At 38.1% G+C, this 23,589-nt stretch overlaps 1 protein-coding gene across 7 annotated transcripts in view; it reads left to right on the forward strand.

The window, feature by feature from the left end:
• Window positions 1–23,589, forward strand: part of LOC134679052 (potassium voltage-gated channel protein Shaker) — a 188,028-nt gene that overhangs the window by 7,899 nt on the left and 156,540 nt on the right. Inside the window, exon 1 of one of the 7 annotated variants that reach the window (XM_063537870.1) lies at window positions 22,129–23,081. The exons of 2 other annotated variants lie outside the window; for them this stretch is intronic. In XM_063537870.1, the coding sequence (XP_063393940.1) occupies window positions 22,711–23,081 (371 nt within the window). In that variant the 5' untranslated portion in view covers window positions 22,129–22,710. Of the gene's footprint in view, window positions 1–22,128; window positions 23,082–23,589 lie in introns of those variants that run through there. 4 more of the 7 variants (XM_063537869.1, XM_063537877.1, XM_063537876.1 and 1 more) reach the window with 4 other exon arrangements.

Consider the following 23,589-nt stretch of genomic DNA (forward strand, 5'->3'; position numbering starts at 1 on the left):
CTGTGGTCACAACTATCTATAGATATTCGGCATAATTTGCACCGTGACTGCGCGAAACTGTATAAACCCAATTTTAAGTGCACGAGTCTATAAACGATCAACGCGAACGTAAGAATACGCAAGTTTATTAGAATTTTTATTGTGCCAATTCTTGTTTTATTGTGATTATAATGTATGATATGAGACCACTGCATTAAAGACCAAAGTCAGTTATGTAGGTATAAGTTATAAAACTCTGACTGGGTTTTTGTAACTAGGACGGACTCAATTAAAAGTCGGATCTGAAAATTTTAACTAAGTAACAATATTTACCATACATTTTTCTGCGTGGAAAACTTTGATGGTCTCTCCGGAAAAGTAGCCGTTTTGCTCGTAAACATCCGACTATTTTAATTGGGGCCGTCGATATATGGTAAATTAAGAGAATTTACATTTTGGTCGTTTCTTTTAGGTACTTGTGTAAATTACTGATGTAGGTACATACTAACCATTTAATTATAATTTGTAAGTATGTGTGTAATCAAATATTACCATTCTATTTCATTTTCTGAGTTACGTAAACATACTATTTTAACTTTTTAACATTTTTCAATAATATGCTATGTTTTGTTAAGCTGGTATGCTCATTTTCCGTTCTATCCGCTATCCGCTCCCAACTTTACTTAGAAATCATAATATACATATATCATACCGACAGCAATATACATATGTATAACGTTTGTAGGTATACGAACCAAGCTATAACTTTGCCCCGACTTTGTCCTGTTTTCATTAGATATTTGAATATTATGCTGTAATTTCTCAGTAGTGTAGTAAATGAAGCAAGTTGTTGTATGGAGAACCATGCATTAATTCCTCAGTCGATGAAATTTTGCTAGGTTATTGTATAGTATGAACCGAAACTAACATATAAATATCCAAAAAAAACAGTCCTAAGTTAGGTATTTATACGTAAACATACAAATCTGTTTATATATTGAACCGAGTAATTCCTCCGTCCAAAATTATTTTACCAAATAAGTTATTTGTATCAGTATGTGATACTAGAAAAAAATCTAAAACTTTTGTCAAACATGAATATTTTTTTTATGATAATTCCTTTTTTGACGCTCATTTTCATCGGAAAATTGCTCTGCCATTTTTTCCTTCTTATATGATCTTAGAATATAATTTGGCGTAGTGGGTAAGAAAATCCAAAAAAAAATGCATACCCAAGTTTATGTATTTTAGAACTATTAAAAACTGAGAGTGGAAAATTTCTCAGTCTGATTTCTTTTTAAATATATACTAAGTAGTCACGTATATACTTAAATCCAAAATATCCAAAAGAACTATCATCCCTTGTACACCCCGCTCCCTATACACTGCTCCCGATATGATTAGTTTTTAATACGCTCGTTATTTTTAGTGTTCCGTACAAAACTTTGTTTACGGAACACTTATGGGATCACTTCGGTCTTGCAAATCAGTTAATTTTTGGATGTTTTTATATTTGAATGGAAAGAAAACTGTGAACCTAATTCAATAAATAAAATGGAAAGAGAAATTTCCCACAGCGAGTAAAAAGGCAATTTCTGAAAAAAGTATAGTTACATGGTAACTTTTTTAGATTTTCAATTTGTAGCTATAAATCGGCAATAAAATGGCATTCCAGTAAAAAAATTAGACTGAGCAATTTTCCGGTCCAAGCCATGCCAAAAAATTATATTTTGGTAATATTGGTATTTCTACGGGGATATTTTTTTTGATAGTTCATATATTGTTGCAATACGTTACATATATATCTGGAGAAGAAAGTTTAAACGGAGCATTTTTCCGTAAAAAGATATTAACGATTTAAGACTTTAGGTGTTTACTTAAATCCTATTATTATTATTCTTTGGAAATTTATACAATACTTTTTATTTATTGATACTTTATCATACTGTAAAGTTTTTTCTGACTGAGAAATTACTGCGGGGTCTACCCTTATTTACTACACTACAGTTGTTAATATTTGGACGTTTGTGCAAATTTAGCTCGGTAAATGCGTACCTATTTTATAGATTTTGATTGCTGCTGGACCCGAGTAGAACTAATTAACTAATTAATTGGAAGCCTATAAAAACTTTAGCCCATTCAGCTCTCTTATCAAAAACCGTGCCAAATTTCAGCCGTTCAACTTTTAGTTAACCTAACAAACATGGTTAACAAACTTCTAGTCTACCTAAATTATATTGCTTGGGTTTTATTCCCGAGAAGATACAAAAGTCCGTTGAAGGGTCAAACAGATCACTGTGTTACGTTCTTTCCTGTAGACATGTATGTGTGTATACACAAAGTTAAGGGCTATAAAGATTAATTTTCTTATTTAACCCTTATCCACGTAAAAAGGTCCTCCTTTTATTTACAGAACTATGATAAAATCATTACTTACGTGCCCACAAGCTGTTAACTATTGCCCACAGGAGAGAAAACGAGCGTGTTCGCGCGAACTGTACATTTTTCTCTCCTGTGGGCAATAGTTAACAGCTTGTGGGCATGTAAGTAATGATTTTATCATAGTTCTATAAATAAAAGGAGGACCTTTTTACGTGGGTAAGGGTTAAATAAAAAAAATAGCCTTTATAGCCCTTAACTCTTGTGTATGTCTACAGGAAAGAACGTAACACAGTGATCTGTTTGACCCTGAAGCCAACTCAGCACTGCTTCTGCAGCAACAAAGTGTCGAAGTTTCATGTAAAAGTTTTTTTTTTACTGATTACATCTCGGTTTTCTCCCGACACAGGCATTTTTAAGGTTGACTCACGCTAGACCGGGCCGAGGCTTATTTACCATATTAATATTTGAAATAAAATGCATGGTTATGATGATACAGTCTTTATATAGTTCGTTTTTTTAGCATTAGAAAGAACTTGCAAGAAGGTAAGCGATCTTGACATATCTTTTAATTGAAAAACGCTTTTTTAAAACCAAAAACTATTATGAAAGCAGAAGAATATAAATGATCGTATTAGGTTCATAATTGTTACATATCTGCCAATTTCAATTAAAAGACACATCAAGATTGTTTAACTTATTTCTAATGCTAAAAAAAAAGAACTATAGTATATATTTAGTTCTTTTAATAGTTCGGTTTCTGGGTTAGGTCAGATATTAATTTGTAAGCCAGAGCCTGCGCTGATGAATGGTGATCCAAAGTAGGGTTGCCCTCCCTTCTTTCTTGCGCACGTGAAACGGAATCCGTAAGTCTCTGGTCGACTTTTCTATTTCACGTTCGTGTTCAAAGTGCAATGCGGCTTTTGTGTATGTAACCCTGAAACCAGAACAACTTTGATTAAGGTGCAGGGGGCAATTTCGACTGCGGTATAATTTCAAGTATCTTTCATTTCTTACATTATTAACTGGAGTCACACGCAACACACACAATACATCTTTTTCGCTATCTGGATATATATATATGACACTCTAGTTAACAATGTGTGTAATTCATGGAAGATATTCCGATTAGATGAAATTATCCCGCAGTCCAAATGGCCCCCTGTACCTTATATGGGAATACGACATATTAATTCCAAATGAAGAAATGTGATCACGGTGGATAACTTTTCCTATGGGATCTGTAGGTATATTATATATACTGACAAAGTGCCAAAAATATGTATACATTTCTTCATCTTAATCCATTACAAGAATGGTTTATTATAAGGTGAAAAAAAATTATAAACTCGTGTACTTACATATATTTTTGACACTTCATCCGTGTCGATCTTTAATATGCTTACATTGACTGAACCTACGTAAATCGCGAAAATCAATATTCCCATACTTTTCAGCCGAAATGTATTCGAGGGGTCAGCAGAGTGGCTACTCTCGAAGTAGGTACCTACTTATTCCCCTAAGTACAGTTGTATTTTCTGTTATGCAGGGTAAACACAATAAAAAGCCGGTACTAAATGCAGAGATAATAAAAAAAAAATTGGAAGTTTTTATAAAACCAGTTGCAAATGCAAGAGTTTATTTTCAAGTCAGCATAATATTAAGTACCTACAATGCGCTATGATGTGCGCGTGCGATAGAGATAGTAATATAGACGAGTCAATATCCGAAATCACTCGTGCTAAGGGTCTCTTCTTTAGCCCGAGGTGATAAAAAGCAAATTTCTACTTGCGTTATATTTCTAGTACCTACTTATACCGATAGAGACGATCGCAAAAATCGAAATAAAAATATAACAAACTACTACTCACTTTTAAAAACTATAATATCATTTCAACGTAGGGTTGCCAACTGTACTATATTATATAGTATTGTAGTATACTTTGGCTCTCTGTACTATATACTTTTGGAAAAATATGTAGTACCTACGCTAAAATAGTATATTTCCGATTAAACGTATTATTTCACTCATCTTAATATTTTATCTAAAAGTACTATATTTTTTTTAATTGTCCTATGTTTTGATGCCTTATTTTGGAAAATACTATATTCCACCAAAAAAAAGTTGGCAACCCTAATTCAACGGGCCCACAGATTATCAGTTCACCGAACGTCAGTTAATCGCAAAAGGTGACTGTTCCGAACAACAGACAGGGGACCGATTCTTGAAATTCGACCACTCGATTTCGTGTATTTCGTTAAAGGATATCTCCACTACTAGGAGTTTAAATTCTACTAATAGAATTGAAATCGAGTGATCAATACCACTAGATTCCAAATTTCGATGGCTCGTATTTCAAAAATAGCATTTCGCCGTTTTCCACCGATTTTCGAGTGATGAAATCGAGCGATCGAAATTAAAAAATCTGAAATCGTCCGGCGAACTGTGGTACCTAATCTGTGGGCCCCTCATATCCTTGGCCATCTTGAGATAAATCTTAAGTAGGTACCTAATAATTTTGACCGAACAACTTGTGCAACTATTAACATTTTTAAAATAATGCGTTAATGAGCTATTGTTGCTATAAGACCAAACCGAAATGCGAAAAAAAGAATTGGCTATCCGATAGAATAGAACACATCGACATCAGCCGGCCTAGCCAAGGTTACAATCGCTATCGCTTCGACATCGAAAAGCATTATGTCTCTCTATCACTCTTCCATATTAGCGCGACAGTGACAGTTGCGTTTCGATCGCTACGGAGCGTAAGCGATTGGCATCTTGGCTACGCGGCCTGATCAGCAAAAACGTACGAAACAATACGCGAGGTCGGGGATGGCCCCATATAAGTTGGTCAGTATGACCAATACACTCAACTTTTTTTTTATACCGCATCGGTGGCAAACAAGCATACGGCCCGCCTGATGGTAAGCAGTCACAGTAGCCTATGGACGCCTGCAACTCCAGAGGTGTTACATGCGCGTTGCCGACCTTTTAAAAACCTGTACACTCCTTTTTTGAAGAACCCCATACTGTAGACCCTCGGGGAAACCTCGCAAAATATGGCTCATGTTAGAAAATACCCCGAATATGTTAACGTACAGCCAGCGCCAGAACTACCTGACCCCATTGAGCTTAAGATATCTAAGGCAAAGCCCGAGATGTTCTTGACCAGTATTTAAATAGTTTCATTAAGCACTACCAAGTAAAACCTTTACTATCAATTTAAATACATAACTGCCAGATGGCGCTAAGAATAATGCAGTGGTAGTAATTCACGAAAGGGAGCTTTTACCACTTAGTTTCGTGCTTGGGCAAAAGATGGCGCTGCTACTGCTACATACCCAGCAAACAAGCTTTATTCGGTGAAGTCCCAATGTAGGTAGTTAATAGCTATAAGTTTGCTTGTTTGCCACAGTGTGGCGCTACTACGTTCCTAGCTAGCTTACTGGTTATTAAGAGAAGCTGTCCCACCACACATAACAACTCTACTATAAGTAAGGGCCGGTACAGACCAAAGATAATAGATAGTATAGAGGGGTCCTGTCATAGTCAATTTTGTCATCTTTCAACACACGACTAAAACTCAAAATAAAGAACTATACAATTATCAAAAAAATGTATATACTTATATGGATAAGTGATTTTATTATTTTTATATCATTTTAACCCATGTTCATTCACTAATATATAATGTGTTAAAATTGTTAAATATGAAACGGTGTCGTCACGCCATCTAGCCGAGCATAGGCCAAAGGTGTGTGGGGCATCTATCCGAGAAAGACTTTTTCTTGATTTCCGAGGCACGTTTTTTTCTTAGACTTAATTCATCTTATACGAAGTTACATATGTCTTTGGTACAGACGGATCGCAACCCGACTGCAACTTCCTTGGGAACTGCACACCGACGTTGCAGTTAACGTGCAGTCGGCGTGCAGTTCCCATACAAATTGCAGTCCGTCTGTATCGGCCCTTAGTCGTTAATACTATCACTTTATTTCCTTTTCCCTCTAAATGCATTACGTTTCAAATAATCTGCAATATATTTCTAAAGCGCCAAAACATTTTAAGAATAACTATGAGATTAAACGGCATTTGAATAAAATGCATATAATTTTAAAACGTTATCTTTGGACCCTCAAATGGGCAAAGCTATGAAACACAGGATTTTTAAAGTACCTATACCTGATATAGGGATACCTACTGAGAGCATATATATTTAAAATGATTCGCCCTGTTTTTTAAACGTCACTATAATACTGTTATAACACTGTTATTTATAAGTGACACTACAATGTTCAACACTAACGGGAAATGTGTTGAACATTCATTATAAACATTAACTACTACTCATTATAAACGTTAACTACTACTCGTACTTATAATATTTAGTAAAATGATAAATAATTAACTGAACCAATTAAAACAATAGTAGGTAGAGTTAGACCAAGAAAAGTCTGCAGCGATTTTGATAGCAGTGTAAGTGTTACTTTAAACGTCAAACTTCTATGAAATTATGACGATTAAATAACACTTGCACTGCGTGGAGTATCAAAATCACTGCAGATTTTTCTTGGTCTAACTCTATTAATTATGTTAATATATAAACAATCTGCAAAACAACGATATTTATGTCGAGCGAAAATATAATCAGACGTTTGCTCTTTTGAACTGAATTTTTTTCGCATAAATTCTTTGCCATTTGCGGCTAATTCGGCTAAAGCACGTTATATTATGTAGAAAGCTCCATACAAACCGTATCAATTTACCCACTATATACTCGTAAAGTAAACCTCGCGTCGTCACCTCACTAACGCCATCTGTCGAAATAGTGCAAATCTACAGCCACAGGGTGACAGTTAAAGTTACTACAAGCTTCAACCAACAGCGTAACCTTCACAGATGGCGTTGTATCGTTATTCATAACGATAGAGACAAAACATGCTGTTAATAGTATTGGAGCCACTGTTGACATATATTAGCAAATTCCTAACAATTCCAAATTCTTAGCCTCAAAGAGCACAAAAACATAAGTCTTAAAGGTCTTAACAGATGTAGGTAACCTATAAGGTTGAACAAAATACGGGATATAATGTCTTTGTGTTACATTTGCGCGATTCTAGAGATACTCTTGAACGATTTCCACAGGATATGACTTAGAGATCCAATTCACATCTAATAGATATCTCACTCTATCTAACGTAAAAGCTGGTGAAAGTGACATTGGTTGCCTGAATTGCGCTGTAAAAGAGAACTAGTTAATATCTAAACTATAACGTATCTAGAATGGATCTAGTACGTGTCGTCTCTTGTGAATATCTTGAAGTTCGAATACGGCAGTATGCTTATAAAAGGAGATACTCAAAGGTCTTCTAACTTTTCGGATTTAGCCTAATAGTCTTACGTACTTTAAAAAAAAGCGATACTATGTACCTAGTGTGTGTACCTATTTGTGTAGGCATATTAATATAGTGTCTTACAAAAAAAAACAGACGCAGTTAATATTTTATCCCTCTTTCAAACAAGGAGAATGTTACTATTTTATTCCGCGGTCAATGTATGTAATACCACAAACCGCACACCAACATGTTTTAATTAGTTTTGTATATAAATTGCTCATACGTAAAGTAATCGATCAAACACATGCACATTGAGGCGATATACATGGAGTAACATGAGTAAACCGAATAATTTTAACAGCGTATTCCTGATCATATTTAGAGACAAAAATGTCCTATAAACTTTTTTGATATTCGCCTAGTTTCAGAGATATTATTAATTTAAAAAAAAAAACAAGTTTTTATTGTTACATAGTGTAAAAGGCCTTTTTGATGGTGATGTTGCTGCTATGGGACGTAGTCTAAATATCCTTATTGATAGATGTCAAAAAGTGACAAGTAACACTTTGCAAAAGGTTCTACGAAAAAAAATGTAAAAATCAATTTTAAGTGACAAGTTTACTAATAACATTTATTTTGCTATGTACAAATACATTCAAAAAATTGAAAAAAACAAAACAAAAAAATTTTTTTTTTTGGCGAAATTGACCTAAACTCATATTACATTTTTTACTTCTTTTGACCTCAGAAATGCGTGGTTAAAATTATTCGGTTTCCTCATGTTACACCGTGTATTATACGTTTGGTATTGCAGCATCTGATTTAGCACGTAATTTCCAATTATCCACACCGTTGCTGCTTTTCAGGTGGTACTGGGAGCTTGATGCATAGCTTGCGATACCTAATTAAACTAAATGATTGAGGACATGTCTAAAAATATTTATCGTTTCTCATGCTCCGAAAGTGGTATTTGTTGTTCTTAACCTTTTGGACGCCCATGACCGATATATCCGCACCGCAGTTTCAACGCCAAAGACTGATTAATCGGTCACAGACCACAGAGCAACGTGCATATGCATGAAGTTCAATATTTTAGTTTTGACACCTCGGTGACGTGGCGTCCGGGTGACTGCTTTTGTGTTTGACACGGCGTCGAAATGGTTAAAAGTGCGCAGAAAATGATACGTTTCTGGTCTAGAGCCGTGTACTTTCTCAGTATTTTTTTCTTTTTTAAACTACCTATATGCAATTAAAATTTTGGATTTGTTGTTACAATTTCCATTCTGATTAACTCCCCATTCCATACATAACAATATGTTTACCTAAATTGTTTATTGAAAGTACCCTCAAGAAATACTACTGAAGTTTATACTTAGCCGTGTTTTTATAAATGCAAATGTTATATAACATTGCGTGGTATAGTCGCAGACGGTCTAGAACGCAAATTGACCACTTTTTTATATCACTAGGGTAGGTTAGGTTCGTTAGTTATCTTCAAATGGCCGAAGGGCAAACAGCACAGAATAGGAGCCCCACGATAGCGGGGCTCGGTCGACCTCGCTAACTTAAAGATACGACGAAAATGATGTAGGTATTTTGCGTTCTGGACCGTTCGCGATGTAGACTAAAAGTGATATAGGAAAAATATAACACTAGTCATTATGCGTTCTAGACCGTCTGCGAATAACCCACCGCAGTCTACCATCGCCGTTAATTATTTTGCCGCATTACGAGTTATAGCCGTCCTTCAGTCACGCTCCACTGTACTTCATAATCACATCATACATACTAGCACCCTTTACAGCGCAATACCTAGGTATATATAATGTACCTATCTACTTATTTCATACCTAAAGGGGACCACAGATTACCAGTTCGCCGGACGATATCAGCCTATCAGTTGTTCGGAGCTGTCAAAGTTTGCGTTTAACTGACAGGCTAATATCGTCCGGCGAAATGGTACTCAGTGGACCCCTTAAGCCAACTTGATACAAGGGTTGCTTATATCTAGTAGACATGATGTACTTTTATTTGTTCTTCAGTTTCGTGCAAAATTTTAGCAGAGTTAATAAATCAGTTTATTTCACTGCCACAAAAGCTTTTATCGTCAGCTAGTTGGCATTAAAAAAAAAAATCATAATATACTTTATTCATGTAGGCCTAGCAACAAGCTCTTATGAATCGTAATTAATCTTAATCTAATTATCAGAGCAATATATTGATGTTAATATTATTCCATAATAAAATTGGATTATAATACATGTCAAATTTAACACTAAGAATTTCACAAAAGCATCGTCAAACATTAAAAAAAATTGTATAAAAAAATACTAGTCTAGAATTTCTAGAATAAAATCTAAATGTCAAAAAAAAGCATAAGTAACAAACAAGTAGATAGTATTACATCGGAATATCCATTTCCTCATCAATAATCAAATATGCCTAATAAATAAATAATCATTTTGAATAACAATTAATCCCACGTTGTATTATCATTCATGTAGTCCTGTGTGGTATAATAAGCTTTGGAAATAAGTTTACGCTTTACATAATTCTTAAATTTATTAATAGATAATTCAGTAATATGGTTTGGAAGTTTATTATAAAATCTTACACAATTACCCATGAATGATTTTTTAATTTTATGGAGCCGAGTGAAGGGCACTGCGTACTTATGTTTATTTCTAGTATTAATATTATGGATTTCACAATTTTTCCTAAAATTTACAATATTTTTATGTACATACAGAATATTCTCATAAATGTATTGACAGTGCACTGTCATTATGTCAATTTCCTTAAATTTATCTCTAAGTGAGTCTCTATGGTTCATTTTGTATATTGCTCGAATAGCCCTCTTCTGCAGAACAAAAATGGTATTTATCTCTGAAGCACCGCCCCACAGTAAAATACCATATGCCATAATGCTATGGAAGTAACTAAAATATACTAATCGAGCTGTTTTCACATCAGTTAACTGACGGATTTTGCTCACTGCAAAAGCTGCAGAGCTCAGTCTATTCGAAAGAGTAGCAATATGGGGACCCCACTGGAGTTTAGAATCTAAAGTTATACCAAGAAAAACTGTACTATCAACTAATTCCAATTCCTCATCCTTCACAATGACACTTGCTTGCACATGCCTTACGTTACTACTAGTGACAAACTTAATACATTTAGTTTTTTTCTCATTTAACATTAAATTATTAACATTGAACCAATTTACTACTTTTGAAATAGCATTGTTTACATCATTGTAAGCTTGTTGCTGTCGTTTGACTTTGAAAATAAGTGAGGTGTCGTCTGCAAACAATACTATATCATGGTGGGTCTTAACAAGGAATGGCAAGTCATTTATGTAGATAAGGAACAGGAAAGGCCCCAATATTGACCCCTGTGGTACACCCATAGAGACCAATGACCCAGGTGATCGCTGTCCATTCACATCGACCCTTTGTATTCTACCATTTAAGTAGGACTTAAGTAAATTCAGTGCCGATCCTCTAACGCCGTAATAATGAAGTTTCCTGATTAATGTTTCATGACAAACACAGTCGAAGGCCTTAGATAAATCACAGAAGACACCTAAAGCATCTCGTGACTCCTCCCAGGCATCGAAAATATGCTTAATTAGCTCAACACCAGCATCGGTTGTTGAGCGACCCCGTGTAAAACCAAACTGCTTATTATGCATCAAATTATTAACGTTAAAATGTCGTACTAATTGAGAAAGAACTAATTTTTCAAAAATCTTGCTAAATGTTGGTAGCACAGATATCGGTCTAAAGTTAGTGGGGTCAGAGCTGCAACCAGATTTAAATAAAGGAATTACTTTACTATGTTTCATTAGATCAGGAAACTCGCCGCAATCAACACTGTTGTTAAATATAACTACCAAGTCAGGCGCTACAATTTCTACTAAGGATTTGACAGCATGGACAGAGACTCCCCAGAGGTCACTAGTTTTTTTGACATTAATTGATTTAAACGCCTTTATTACATCTGAGGTACAAACATGTTCAAAATGAAGGTCTCCACAACACTCTGGAGCGTTATCTTTTAATAATGTAACAGCAGATGAGGGTGATGAATTTAAATCCTTAGTTGTAGATACTGGTACCTCGGTGAAAAATTTTTCAAATTCTGTAGCTACTTCTAAATTAGAATCTATAATTTTGTTATCAATGTTTAGTTTAAGTTCTTTAATTGTGTGTTTCGAACGACCAGTCTCCACATTTATTACTTTCCAGGTTGCTTTAATAATGTCTGAACTACTTTTTATTTTCTGACTTAGATAATTTCGCTTAGCTATATGACAATCTACTTTAAACTTCTTCGAATACGCCTTCACATGTTCTTTAAATTCATCACTCTGATTAAACCGCCGTTCCTCATATAAGGCATACAGTTCACGTCTTCTTTGATGTAAGTCCGCAGTAGCCCACTCACTAAAAACTGATGCACCATTAACTACGACCGATTTTGAGGTGAATATCGCATTATAATGATTCATAAAAGTGTGAAAGAATGAATTATACATACTATTAGGACTCATATCGGAAGACAAAAAGGGTAGCGCCTGAACTAAACTTAGCTTCATTCTTTCCACGCGGTCCGAGGTTACTGGTACAAAAGTTATTTGTTTTCTCATGGTATTTTTCCTTAATTACTAATAGCTTGAAACGAAACCTGGTTTACCCTGGGCGGGTAGTCAACGTGCCAATTGTTAACGCTCCGTAGCGTATCATAGTCGTCTCTCCCTACTAGTGCGACACTCTTCCCCACTAGTGCGACAATGACAGTTACGTTTGGGTCGCTACGGAGCGTTAAAGATTGCACGATAACTATATTTTCGTGGACTTCCCTTCTGCTTATTACCTATTTGGAGTGTATGGTTTACAGAATACACAATAACATTTTACTATTTGTGTTCTTTAATATTTCATCATCATCATCATCTCAGCCATAAGACGTCCACTGCTGAACCTAGGCCTCCACCTTAATATTTTAATATTTAGGGCCTCCTCTTTAATATTTAGTGTTTTATATTCTGGCTGATCTTCAGGGCAGTAGGTACTTATGTATGCATGGCCCGGCATGTCAGACAATCTCCTAATACACTGACCCATATACTTAAAGAGAAACATTTTCTAATATCGATTTGCATGTAATACGTCAACTACTTTAAAGCTACAGAAATGTAATAAAAGATAATGAGAGAACTTTCCACGACCACATTGTAAACGGAACGGATTTCGTGACTCATTTTTATCTTTGTGACTTTTTTAAAACTGCTACCCAAATTCTGCCTACAAAACTTACATTATTGTTGCGATTGTAAGTCACGCATGCTGTGCTTGTTGCCACTAATATTCATTGAATGCTCCTCATATGACTGAATATGTGTATTAATTTCAAATGAAAGAAATATATAAAAAAAAGGAATAAAAAAAAAAGAAAAGAGACCTAAAGAAAGGGGAGACCTAGGCTCTCCGAAACATGTCGCGCGAGTGACTAAAAACAAGTGAGTCTAAAGGTTGACTCACGTTAAACCGGGACGTGTCCGGGCCGGCGCTTCCGGCGCATCGTTTTCTATGGAAAGCATCACGTGATCGCCTGTCATGTCATAGAAAAGTAAGCACCGGAAGCTCCAGCCCACACACGGCCCGGTCTAACGTGAGTCATCCTTAAACCGTAAAATTATTCAATGTTAGTATGTCTCACAACAGTTTAAATTCGATTAAATTCGAATATAAAAAGACAATTTATTACTCAGATAACACTATCCTTTCAGCTCAGTCTCTAGAAATGTTCCACCCTGTATATGGCAGACACATTTATTCAACTTATGTGGAGCAAGGTTAAAATGTTAGATATTTAATATGCCTTCAATATTATATGCCTTGACTGAGTTGACTGAACAAATGCAACTAGTCTCTTTATAGGTCATGTGTCGGTAAATCCATCTGTCAGATTATGCTACTTGTATTTTGGTCATAACTCATAAGCAAAGGTAATGGCTCCTCTACACGATAGGCCAACGCCGGCCACTCCAAGGGACGCATTTAGGCGTTAGAGGGAGCAAGTGATGTTACTATCTCATTCTACTGCATGGCTGCGTCCCATGGAGTGGCCGGCGTTGGCCCATCGATTAGAGGAGCCATAATAGGGTAGATTACCCCAGTTTGAAGTTAAGCGACACAATCATAATAAGCTATTATTCTTCTTCTTCTTGTCCCGGCATTTTTTGCCACGGCTCATAGGAGCCTGGGGTCCGCTTGGCAACAAATCCCAAGAATTGGCGTAGGCACTAGTCTTTACGAAAGCGACTGCCATCTGATCTTCCAACCCAGAGGGTAAACTAGGCCTTATTGGGATTAGTCCGGTTTCCTCACAAGATCATAAAGCAGACCACTGACTAACAGGCCGCCGGACGGTATCGGCCTGTCAGTTAGAACAAAAAATTGACAGTTCCGAACAACTGACCGCCCGATATCGTCCGGCGGACTGTTAGTCAGTGGTCAGCTTAAGCTATTATTATTAAATTATTACTATGTATATACGTCACCTAACTTAGCAATTGATTTACAATACCATAACTGATTTACAATGGGTAACTTTGTGAAAGATATTAGTGCATAATAATTGATATGCCATTAAGCGGCCTTACGAATATTACCATAAAGCGGAGGCCACAGTTTGCAGCGCAACAGCTGGGTGCAAGCGAAGTAGGCCACGGCCGCCATCGCGCTGCGGGGGGCGGCCTGGCCCGCGCTCGCCTGTGCATGTGCAGCCCACCCGCGGTCGCATGCCATTGCATGCAGCTGCCAGGCCCGCTTACCTGACCTGATACTTGTTTACAATGGATTTTGCGTGCACGGGCAGCGATTAAGGTCACATCACACCCATGGCAAGGGGTTCGTAATTTTTTTAAATAAAAGATTTTTTTTCAAATTTTTTTCGCTTTGTTTTTTCACCCACTCATTTATAGAGTTCCGTACCCAAAGGGTAAAAACGGGACCCTATTACTAAGACTCCGCTGTCCGTCTGTCTGTCACCAGGCTGTAACTCATGAACCGTGATAGACTTAGTTGGTACACTAGACAGGTAACTAGACAGTTGAAATTTTCACAGATGAGGTATTTCTGTTGCCGCTATAGCTATAACAAAATAAAATAAATTTGAGTGGCGTTCCCATACAACAAACGTACTTAATTTTGCGTTTTTTGCGTAATGGTACGGAACCCTTCGTGCGCGAGTCCGACTCCCACTTGACCGGTTTTTTCGTTATTTACAGATTTGACTACCTATTCTACATATACAAAATAGAAGTTAAAGTAGCTTTTAGGTAAGGGTTTGTATCTTCTCACTCAGTACGGGTGGCACGCTTTCGGTAGTCTTAACTATAAATACTTACAATAGCTTTGTTTAAGAGGTTAAGGTAACGAGCCGAAATACCCTCACTTATGTAGGCCTATTACGAGTATATACTCGTAACACAACTACAATATATTAGTTTGGTATATACTTAAGTTATTTATCAGTAGTATTGAACATTTATAACTTTTTAAGTGCCGTTATTCAGGTACAATAGTTTTACTCGGATATGTTATTAACTAAATTCAAATGCCGCGTATTTCCATTTTAATGTCTGATCGGACCGCAGCGCGATGTCAGTATATTAGTTATTTAAAAGCGTCCTCGCCCCTTCCTCAGAATACGTGATTTTGGATGTTTTATATGGAGAGGGTGCTACTACGAACCTACTCAACCTATTAAAAATTAAAATAATTTCTTTGCCTATGTTCCTCGAGTACCAGTTGATAATAAGTTCAATTTTTAGTGTTCCGTACAAAACTTTGTTTACGGAACACTTATGGGATCACTTCGGTCTTGTTTTTATGGCTCCTCTACACGATGGACCAGCGCCGGCCAGTAATGCGGTAGAATGAGATAGCAATATCACTTGCTCCCTCTAACGCATAAATGCGTGCCTTGGAGTTGCCGGCGCTGGGCCATCGTGTAGAGGAGCCATTGTATCAGAGTGCCACTGAAAGAGATAAGGTACTTCATGCAATTCATGCTACGTACATATCGGTAGCACAATGCTACGGGCTACGGCGTAGCAAACGAAGCGTAGCAAAACACACAGGCCAGTTCGAGCGTATACTGACATGCGATTATACTCTTAATGTTCTAGCATTAGAAATAACTCCACAGAAGTAAGCGGTCAGTTTTTGTCAGGCTTTTTAATTGTTAATATGGTCAATTCAGTACTTTGAATTTATTTCAAAAATTTACCGCAAATAGGAACCACAGGACCCCTATTCGACAAGCGACGTTTGACGTATCGTATTGATCTCCCGTTGATGTGGGAACAATCATAAGTTCTCGAATACGTACAATGTCAACATTTGACATTAACAATCCACAGTTAGGGTGATAGGCAAACCAAACCGAACCACCCTTAGTTTAGAGTGGAGTTTTGGTTGTATCAAATGTTATTATCCACCGTTGATGGAATCAACACTCGGTGTGCAATAAAATCAACTGTTGATTTGACGTGGATGCGAAATCTGACAGTTGTACATGTCGAATTTGGCCCCAGGCTTACTTCCGCGAAGTTCATTCTAATACAAAAAAACACAAAGTGTAGCTTTCGTGCATTTTGCTCGTATTATCCGTACATAATATATTGGTGTGACCAAAACTCACGATAACTAAATATAGATATATTTTCGAAATTCGTTCGAATTGGCCTTTTTGTCAAATATTCCACAGACAAAGAATACCTATCGATAATTTTACGCGCTGACCGGATGAGTCGACCGAATTACAGGTCCTATCTCGTTCCCTCCAGACGGCGTGACCTTGACCTGACCTTACTTTAAAGCAGACGTTTTGGGGATAATAACTTCCCCAACCTCGTATCTTAAATGTGCTTTATTTGTTTTTGTGTTCTCAGCAACACCGTTAAAAGTCTTTTTCACTTAGCAAAGCTTATGGGCCTGCCTGATTTACATATAAATCGAACGCTGATTTATCTGAAAATTAGGTAGAATTCCTGAAAAGCATTAATTTATTCTTACGGCGCGATTCGGTAAATGAATTAGAGACTCACTAGATATGAAATAGTAAAGTTATGTGACGTCCCACGGAAAAAGGTACCTTATGGCGGTTGGCGATTAATAACTATGCGACGTAAGCGCCAGCCGCCATATGGTACCTTTTGCCGTGGAACGTCACATATCTTTACTATTTCGTCGGGTGACAAGCAAAAGTCACTAAGTACTATCAAAAAATTAAAGTAACAATGCACTTTATCACACTTTGTAACACGGTTTATTGTCCAATAAATTCAATGGTGTTAGTTAGTGACTTTTGCTTGTCACCCGACGATTTCATATCTAGTGAATCTCTAATTCGTTTCCCGAATCGAGCCGTTAGACGGTATCGTCAGTCGTAGCCCTTCGCTAATCAGTACAAGTAAGACATATAGTTTCAAGGTTGAGCTAAATCGGTTTGTAAATCCGTTGCATGTAAGATCGGTAGGGAAAGGAGGTAGGCCGAGTCCCGCCCCGCGTCAAGGCCGCGCGGGTGCGCAGCGTGTCAAGTACGCAGTCAAGGTTACCCGATACCCGCGATCCTAGATACTATCGGCGCGATTCGGGAAACGAATTAGATTATTCGCTAGATATGAATTAGTAAAGATATGTGACGTTCCACGGCAAAAGGTACCATTGCGCTGGCTGAATATTGAAGCGGCGTCAATAATAGCGTAAACGCTAGTCGCCAGGTACCTTTTGTCGTGGAACGTCACATATCTTTACGATTTCATATCTAGTGCATCTCTAATTCATTTCCCGAATCGCGCAGTATCCCTTGAAGGATCTTGCCGGCCATCTTTGTATCACAACTTGCTTTACTTACCTTCGTCTTCACGTGTAGTTTTTATGACTTTCATAGATTGACACGCGTATTCGGGAAACGAGATAATCACAAGATCTAGAGACGATATAGAGATCAACTAGATTTACATTAGATATCGACTAGATGTGACTTGGATATCCAAGTCATAACTTGTGGAAATCGTTCAAGAGGACCTCCAGAATCGCGGAAACGTCAAATTTGACGTATCTATTTTACAAATTATCCATATCGTAACTTGTTATTCAGGTCTAGTAGAGATCTAATTCATTTTCCGAATCGAGCCATGATTTTATGTATACAACAAGAGTGCTCTAAAAAGTTAACCCTAATAATTATTTTACAGTACATATGGTCCTATTTTTCCGCACTAGTGCGTAAAATAGCACTTTTCGTGCGATGTCAAAAGCCATATGTACTGTAAAACGTTGTACGATACACGTGCGAATAGGTAATTCGCAACTCGTGTCGATTTAAAACACTCCCTTCGGTTGTGTTTTAATTTATCGCCACTCGTTTCGAATTTCCACTTTTTAGCACTTGTATCGTAAATAACTATTTTGTCTTAAATACCAAGTACCTAATTTGCCCGAAAACGACAAAAAACGTGCTAGTTTTAAGCATATCAAAGTGTCTGTATAAATATCATACACATATTAATATTAACTGAATAAATTACAATACAATTATGCAGGTTGTTTCTTAATGACCTGCAAAAATTTACGGGGTGAATACTTATATAGGTCATACTGAACTACTTTTATTATAAGACCGACTCCGAAATCGTGAAAATAAATTATTGGCTGTTTCATACATTTTAGACGGTCTGATATTGTCATTTTGTATGGGAGAGTCCATATTTTCTTTTTTTATTACGAATGGGCTTACTCATGGCCACAGACTAGCCGAGGCGTAGACGTGGCCTACGATGGAGCGAGCTCGCCCAGAAGGTGCCTGTTCATACTTGATTTGAAGGTTGCCGGGTTATTTTTTTTCGTGTTTGGGGTTGTCCCATAATAAAAGTTGTTCAGTATGACCTACATATATGTCCACCCCCTAAATTATTGCAGGTCATTAAAAACATCCTGTATTCAGGACCAAGAACCCGACTGTCGGGTATACTGTTCGTAGCGACTACGCGCTCCATACGACAAAGACGTGGCTACGCGCTACGAGCGTAACCCGTAGCACCTAGTGGCAACAGGCGGGGCTCATTCCTCGATTTCGTCGCTTTGCAACAGGTAGCTAAAAGTACAGTCAAGGAATTTAAATTCCGACCCATTTCGTACTTTGTCACAGTGACAACCGTATGAGGTCTCTAGCGGCTTTCATATTGATTGTCACTGTGACAAAGTACGAAATGGGTCGGAATTTAAATTCCTTGACTGTACATCCGTTCCACACCAATTTTGGTGGCTAGCCATAAGCCGCGCGCGGCGCTGTCGCCACCTAGCGGCCATATCTGTCCTGATCGTAACAGACGCGTTTTGTTAGAGAGTGAGTCTTCTTTACAGTCGCCATCAGACACATCGGAGCGGCCAAGGTGTTCACAATATCTGAACACGCACTCTAACGCTCTGACAATAGAGGCGTGTTCAGATATTTGTGAGCGCCTTCGCCGCTCCGATATATCTGATGGCGACTGTACCTAGTATTATTCTGTGGTGGCAATAAATGTGTTAAGGCTGATTCTGGTATTAACTGCAAACGCGTCCCATCCTCGACCTCATCGTCAACCTGTGTAGGCCGTATCGTTTTTTCGATCGCACCATGGTGGAAGCGTCTGCCTGAAACAGTAGCATTACGCAACTGTTTCAATTAGTTTCGGAAACGTCGAGTGGACGTAAGGTTAGTAGCGATTTCTGGGGCAAGGTCGCCGACTGCGGTGTTCACAGGCGATGAATAATACAATTTAAATCGTACCACACCCTCATCAATCCCACCTCGATCGTGGAGTATACATGTTTGCGGAGCTATTTTTTGACGTTGGTACTTCAGGTATTGCGCGTTTCACTTCGCTACTGATAAGTACCATCGGGACGAGTAACGGAGGGCTACAACATCATTGTATTTGCTTGACAAAAACAAATCCAAATTATACGTGTAACTCCCCCCTCCCCTATTTATAAACGCGCTACAAACCTCAGTCAGCTAATAATCCTTTGTTCTTATCTGTCATTTCGACTTATGTATTTGTAAGAAAGGGATAAAACATAATTTAACTAAATCAGGTCCGTGAAGTTTTATATGAGTAAAGGGGTTAGTCCCTGGGAGGTAATTACAAACGTCGTTCATATATAAGTAATGACTACTAATGAGGTAGGTATGTTGGCTTTTGACAGTATAATGTATTGATGACAATCATTTACAAATGTACACTCGTATATATTATACCAACGTTTGATAAATCACCATCTTTGTCGTACCAGTGGGGAGACACTCCTGACTTCGGTCTAACTCGGCTCCATTCGGCTCAGCATTGCTCCGAGCAATTATTAGGGTTGGCACCACTTGACTTCCTTGTGCGTGCACGTCCACAGATAATCACTTGAATTTTGACAACCCTAAATAGCCGAAAGGGATAGTGCTATATATTAAAAAGGGATAGCATGATTCGACCCTGAATCGCTGTCAAACTTCGGGTTTGTAGGAAGTGTCCTTTCTGTACGGTAGTACTTATTTCTTCTGTGGTCGTACTTGAAAGGAATGGTGGGCCTAGTCCCCTAATCATTCACGGGATTTGGAAGAAAACATTGCCCTTTAATCGGAAAGTGGACGACCGTTTCTCCATATAAACGTAATCCCCGTTTTCTTCCCTGGATATTGAAATGATGGAAGATATTTTTCACAAGTCATTGTATTCTATGTTCTATGTGCCCTTTCGTTTGACTTTTTTAGATTTTTGGATTATTATAGAAATTAGGAACGAAAAATAAATTTCAAACCATCAACCGGGGTGGGTAGGGACGGCTGAGGTGCGTTTATAGGGACAAAGCTTTAAATGTGATTTACCTGATAATTTCACACAATCACAAATACTACATCACAAATACTCACACAAATTGTATTATACAAAAGCTGCTATTCAATCGAATGCTATAGTTTGTGTGTAGGTATATTTTAGGAAATTGTTAGGTAAATCACTGTTGAAGTTATGTCTCTATTCACCCCAGCCGTCTCTTTTCACCCCGTTTGACCCGGTACCTATCTGTTAAAATAATAAAAATAAATTTATAAAATGAAACGAAGGGACATAGCTGAGGTTAATATGTACGGTCAGCCAGGAAAGTGGTCTACTACTTTTCGACTCAATCATCTGATTGATATAGAGTCGAAAAGTGGTAGACCACTTTCTTGGCTGACTGTACATCAGTACAAATATTTTCTAAAATGATAATATCGAGAGAGGAAAACGTAGTCACCACGTTTGTATGGAGAATCGGTCTTCCCCTTACTTCTTAATACTAAAATACTTTTATTGGTCATGCTCTTGTGATCCACGGTGTATGTTTTAAGCTTGGTTTAATTTAACCAGCATTGAAACAGTTTGGATCTTAAACTTATCGAGACTAATAAGAAACTTGTTGGTATAAATACGTATAGCCCCGCACCGCCTACCAACTCGTTTGATGTAGTTTCTTCAATAATGTAGAGTAGAACATTATGCTAATGAAATTTAAAAGAAGCACTCCATTGTTACGGGAAACCGAAAGACTAGCCTTTGCCCGCAAATTCGTCATCATCATCATCATATCAGCCTTTTATCGCCCACTGCTGAGCATCGAGTAATTGATCCCGGTCTCGAGCCAATCTCATCCAGAAGTTCGTCCAAGAGTTCAGAGTCCAGAAGTTATTGAACTGCTCCCCATCCCCTCTCATAACACTTCCCTACTAAACAAAACTGCAACTTCTAGGTTAGTGCAATGAGTTTGTACAAAAACGAATAGTACGTTTATCTGTCTTGGCGTCAAAAAGGAACAAACTATGTGTGATAAAATATCCAAACATACAAACTTTTATGTACTCGTTTAAATTTATAATATTAAGTAATGATTCTTAACAACTTATTTTAAGTCGGCAAGTAAGTATATAATTTTTTTCTATAATTTAGTATCGCTTTTATTAGTGTAAGTAGGTATCGTAAAACGGTTCAATAGGGTGTACTTTTACTCTAGCTAGACACTGAGTCCCCACAGCCTCCAGCTCGTAAACTAATAAAAATATTATTGCCCGCTGCAGGCTTCTCCGCTTGGTTACTAAATAATATTATTATAGGTAAGTGGGTCTCTGCCGATATTTGTTTTTGTACATCAACTAAAATACGCTGGTATTAGCATATGGTAAGGTATTGGCTGCTTATGTGAAAATTGTACTAGCTACAAGTTTTAAAGTCATGTAGATTAGTGCTTAAGAACAAAAGGTGTTGGTCGTCGTCGTCCGCGGCACAAGCACACTACAGGTAGAGCGCGGGGGCGGCAGGGCCGTGTTATCAGCAGGCAGGGCGGCATGCGAGAAGCGGGCGGCGGCGCGGGGCGGGCGGCTCCATGCGATGCGAGCGAAGCCTCCGCTCCGCTACACTCGCGCGCTCGGCGTCGTCGCGCCCTCACGCCCGCGCGCTCTGTACGACCCCGTTACGTAACCGCTATTTACGCCGACATCCTGTTGAGTGCGAACTGCGAGCACCGCTAGCGCGACACGCTTCTCACCGCTGACCATCCCGCGCGCACCCGTCATGAATCCATGCGAACACTACTCTAATACAAAAGCCGTTACCATGGATACTATTACGCACTCTTATGGCAAAACCTAAAAACATGTAGAAGACCGCGATCACTGCCAATATCGCATTCCTGCCAAATAATCTTAAGTCGATTTTATTAATTAGAATAACCGCTAGAATTATAACCGCTTTTTGCTTGTGTGATGTTACTTATAAATATTTCGGAGAGGTTTAAAAAGACTGATATTTAGTATTTAAATAAAATTCCTTCCAAACGTGATAGAATCGAGACTGCTTAATCACTTCCACATCGCTTTGGACCGCTAAGCTTTTATCACAGCTGAGCGATAATATTAGGGTAAATAATGATAAATTATAACAAATGCTCAGTTAAAAAGCAACTCAACCGCTGTAGATCGCTGTCCAAGGACGTCACGGTGGTGTCCTCGGAGCTCCCTATCGAGCACGGGTCGTTCGTCAGCAAGATTCGCGACAACATCAGCTCGTGGGTGCTGTGGTGGCGTCAACGCCGTCTTCGGATGGGCGCGCCGCAGACCCCAAAGCAAATCGAGGAGGATGATTGCGTGCCCCGGGTGGCGATCGTAGAAGAAGTTCGGGAGCAAGAGCGGAAGCTGGAGAAGCAGCGCCGGGGGGCTTCCTCAGGGCCTCGGCGCCGCGGGCTCGAGAACGAGCTGGAGGGCGAGCGCCGGAGGCCGCGCCGCAAGCCGCGGAAGAGGTGAGCATCAACACCGCACCGACACCTCACTACTTAAAATAACGTGTGATCAGCCTGAACTGTTGAACACTTCCTCTGTAAAAAAATAGGTATTTGTTTTACAAGGGGGCAAAGTTGTTGTTTAACCTCTCGTGCTAATATTGATACCCAAGCAAGCGAAAGATTCCGAAATTGAACCACGAGCGTGGCGAGTGGTTCGAAAAAGGAATCTTGATCGTTGCGAGGGTTTCAAAGCACGAGGGTTAAACAAAAATTTTCCACCACACCAACCCGAAGCAAATATTAAATGTAAAATATCAAACAAAATGAAACCAAATCAAATCCATATGAATGTTATTTAATATTTATCATTCAAAAACATCATTTAAAAGTCAATTCTACCAGCAAACATAAGAAAACAACTCAAAATTTGCATTTGATTACTTTGCCTCACATGTGAATAAAATGCAACTTTGCTATCATTTTTGAAGTGCAAAGTAAGCCTTTCCGAGGTGGTGTGGTGAAAAGA

The sequence above is a fragment of the Cydia fagiglandana genome, chromosome Z (assembly GCF_963556715.1).
Source record: "Cydia fagiglandana chromosome Z, ilCydFagi1.1, whole genome shotgun sequence".
Lineage (NCBI taxonomy): Eukaryota > Metazoa > Arthropoda > Insecta > Lepidoptera > Tortricidae > Cydia > Cydia fagiglandana.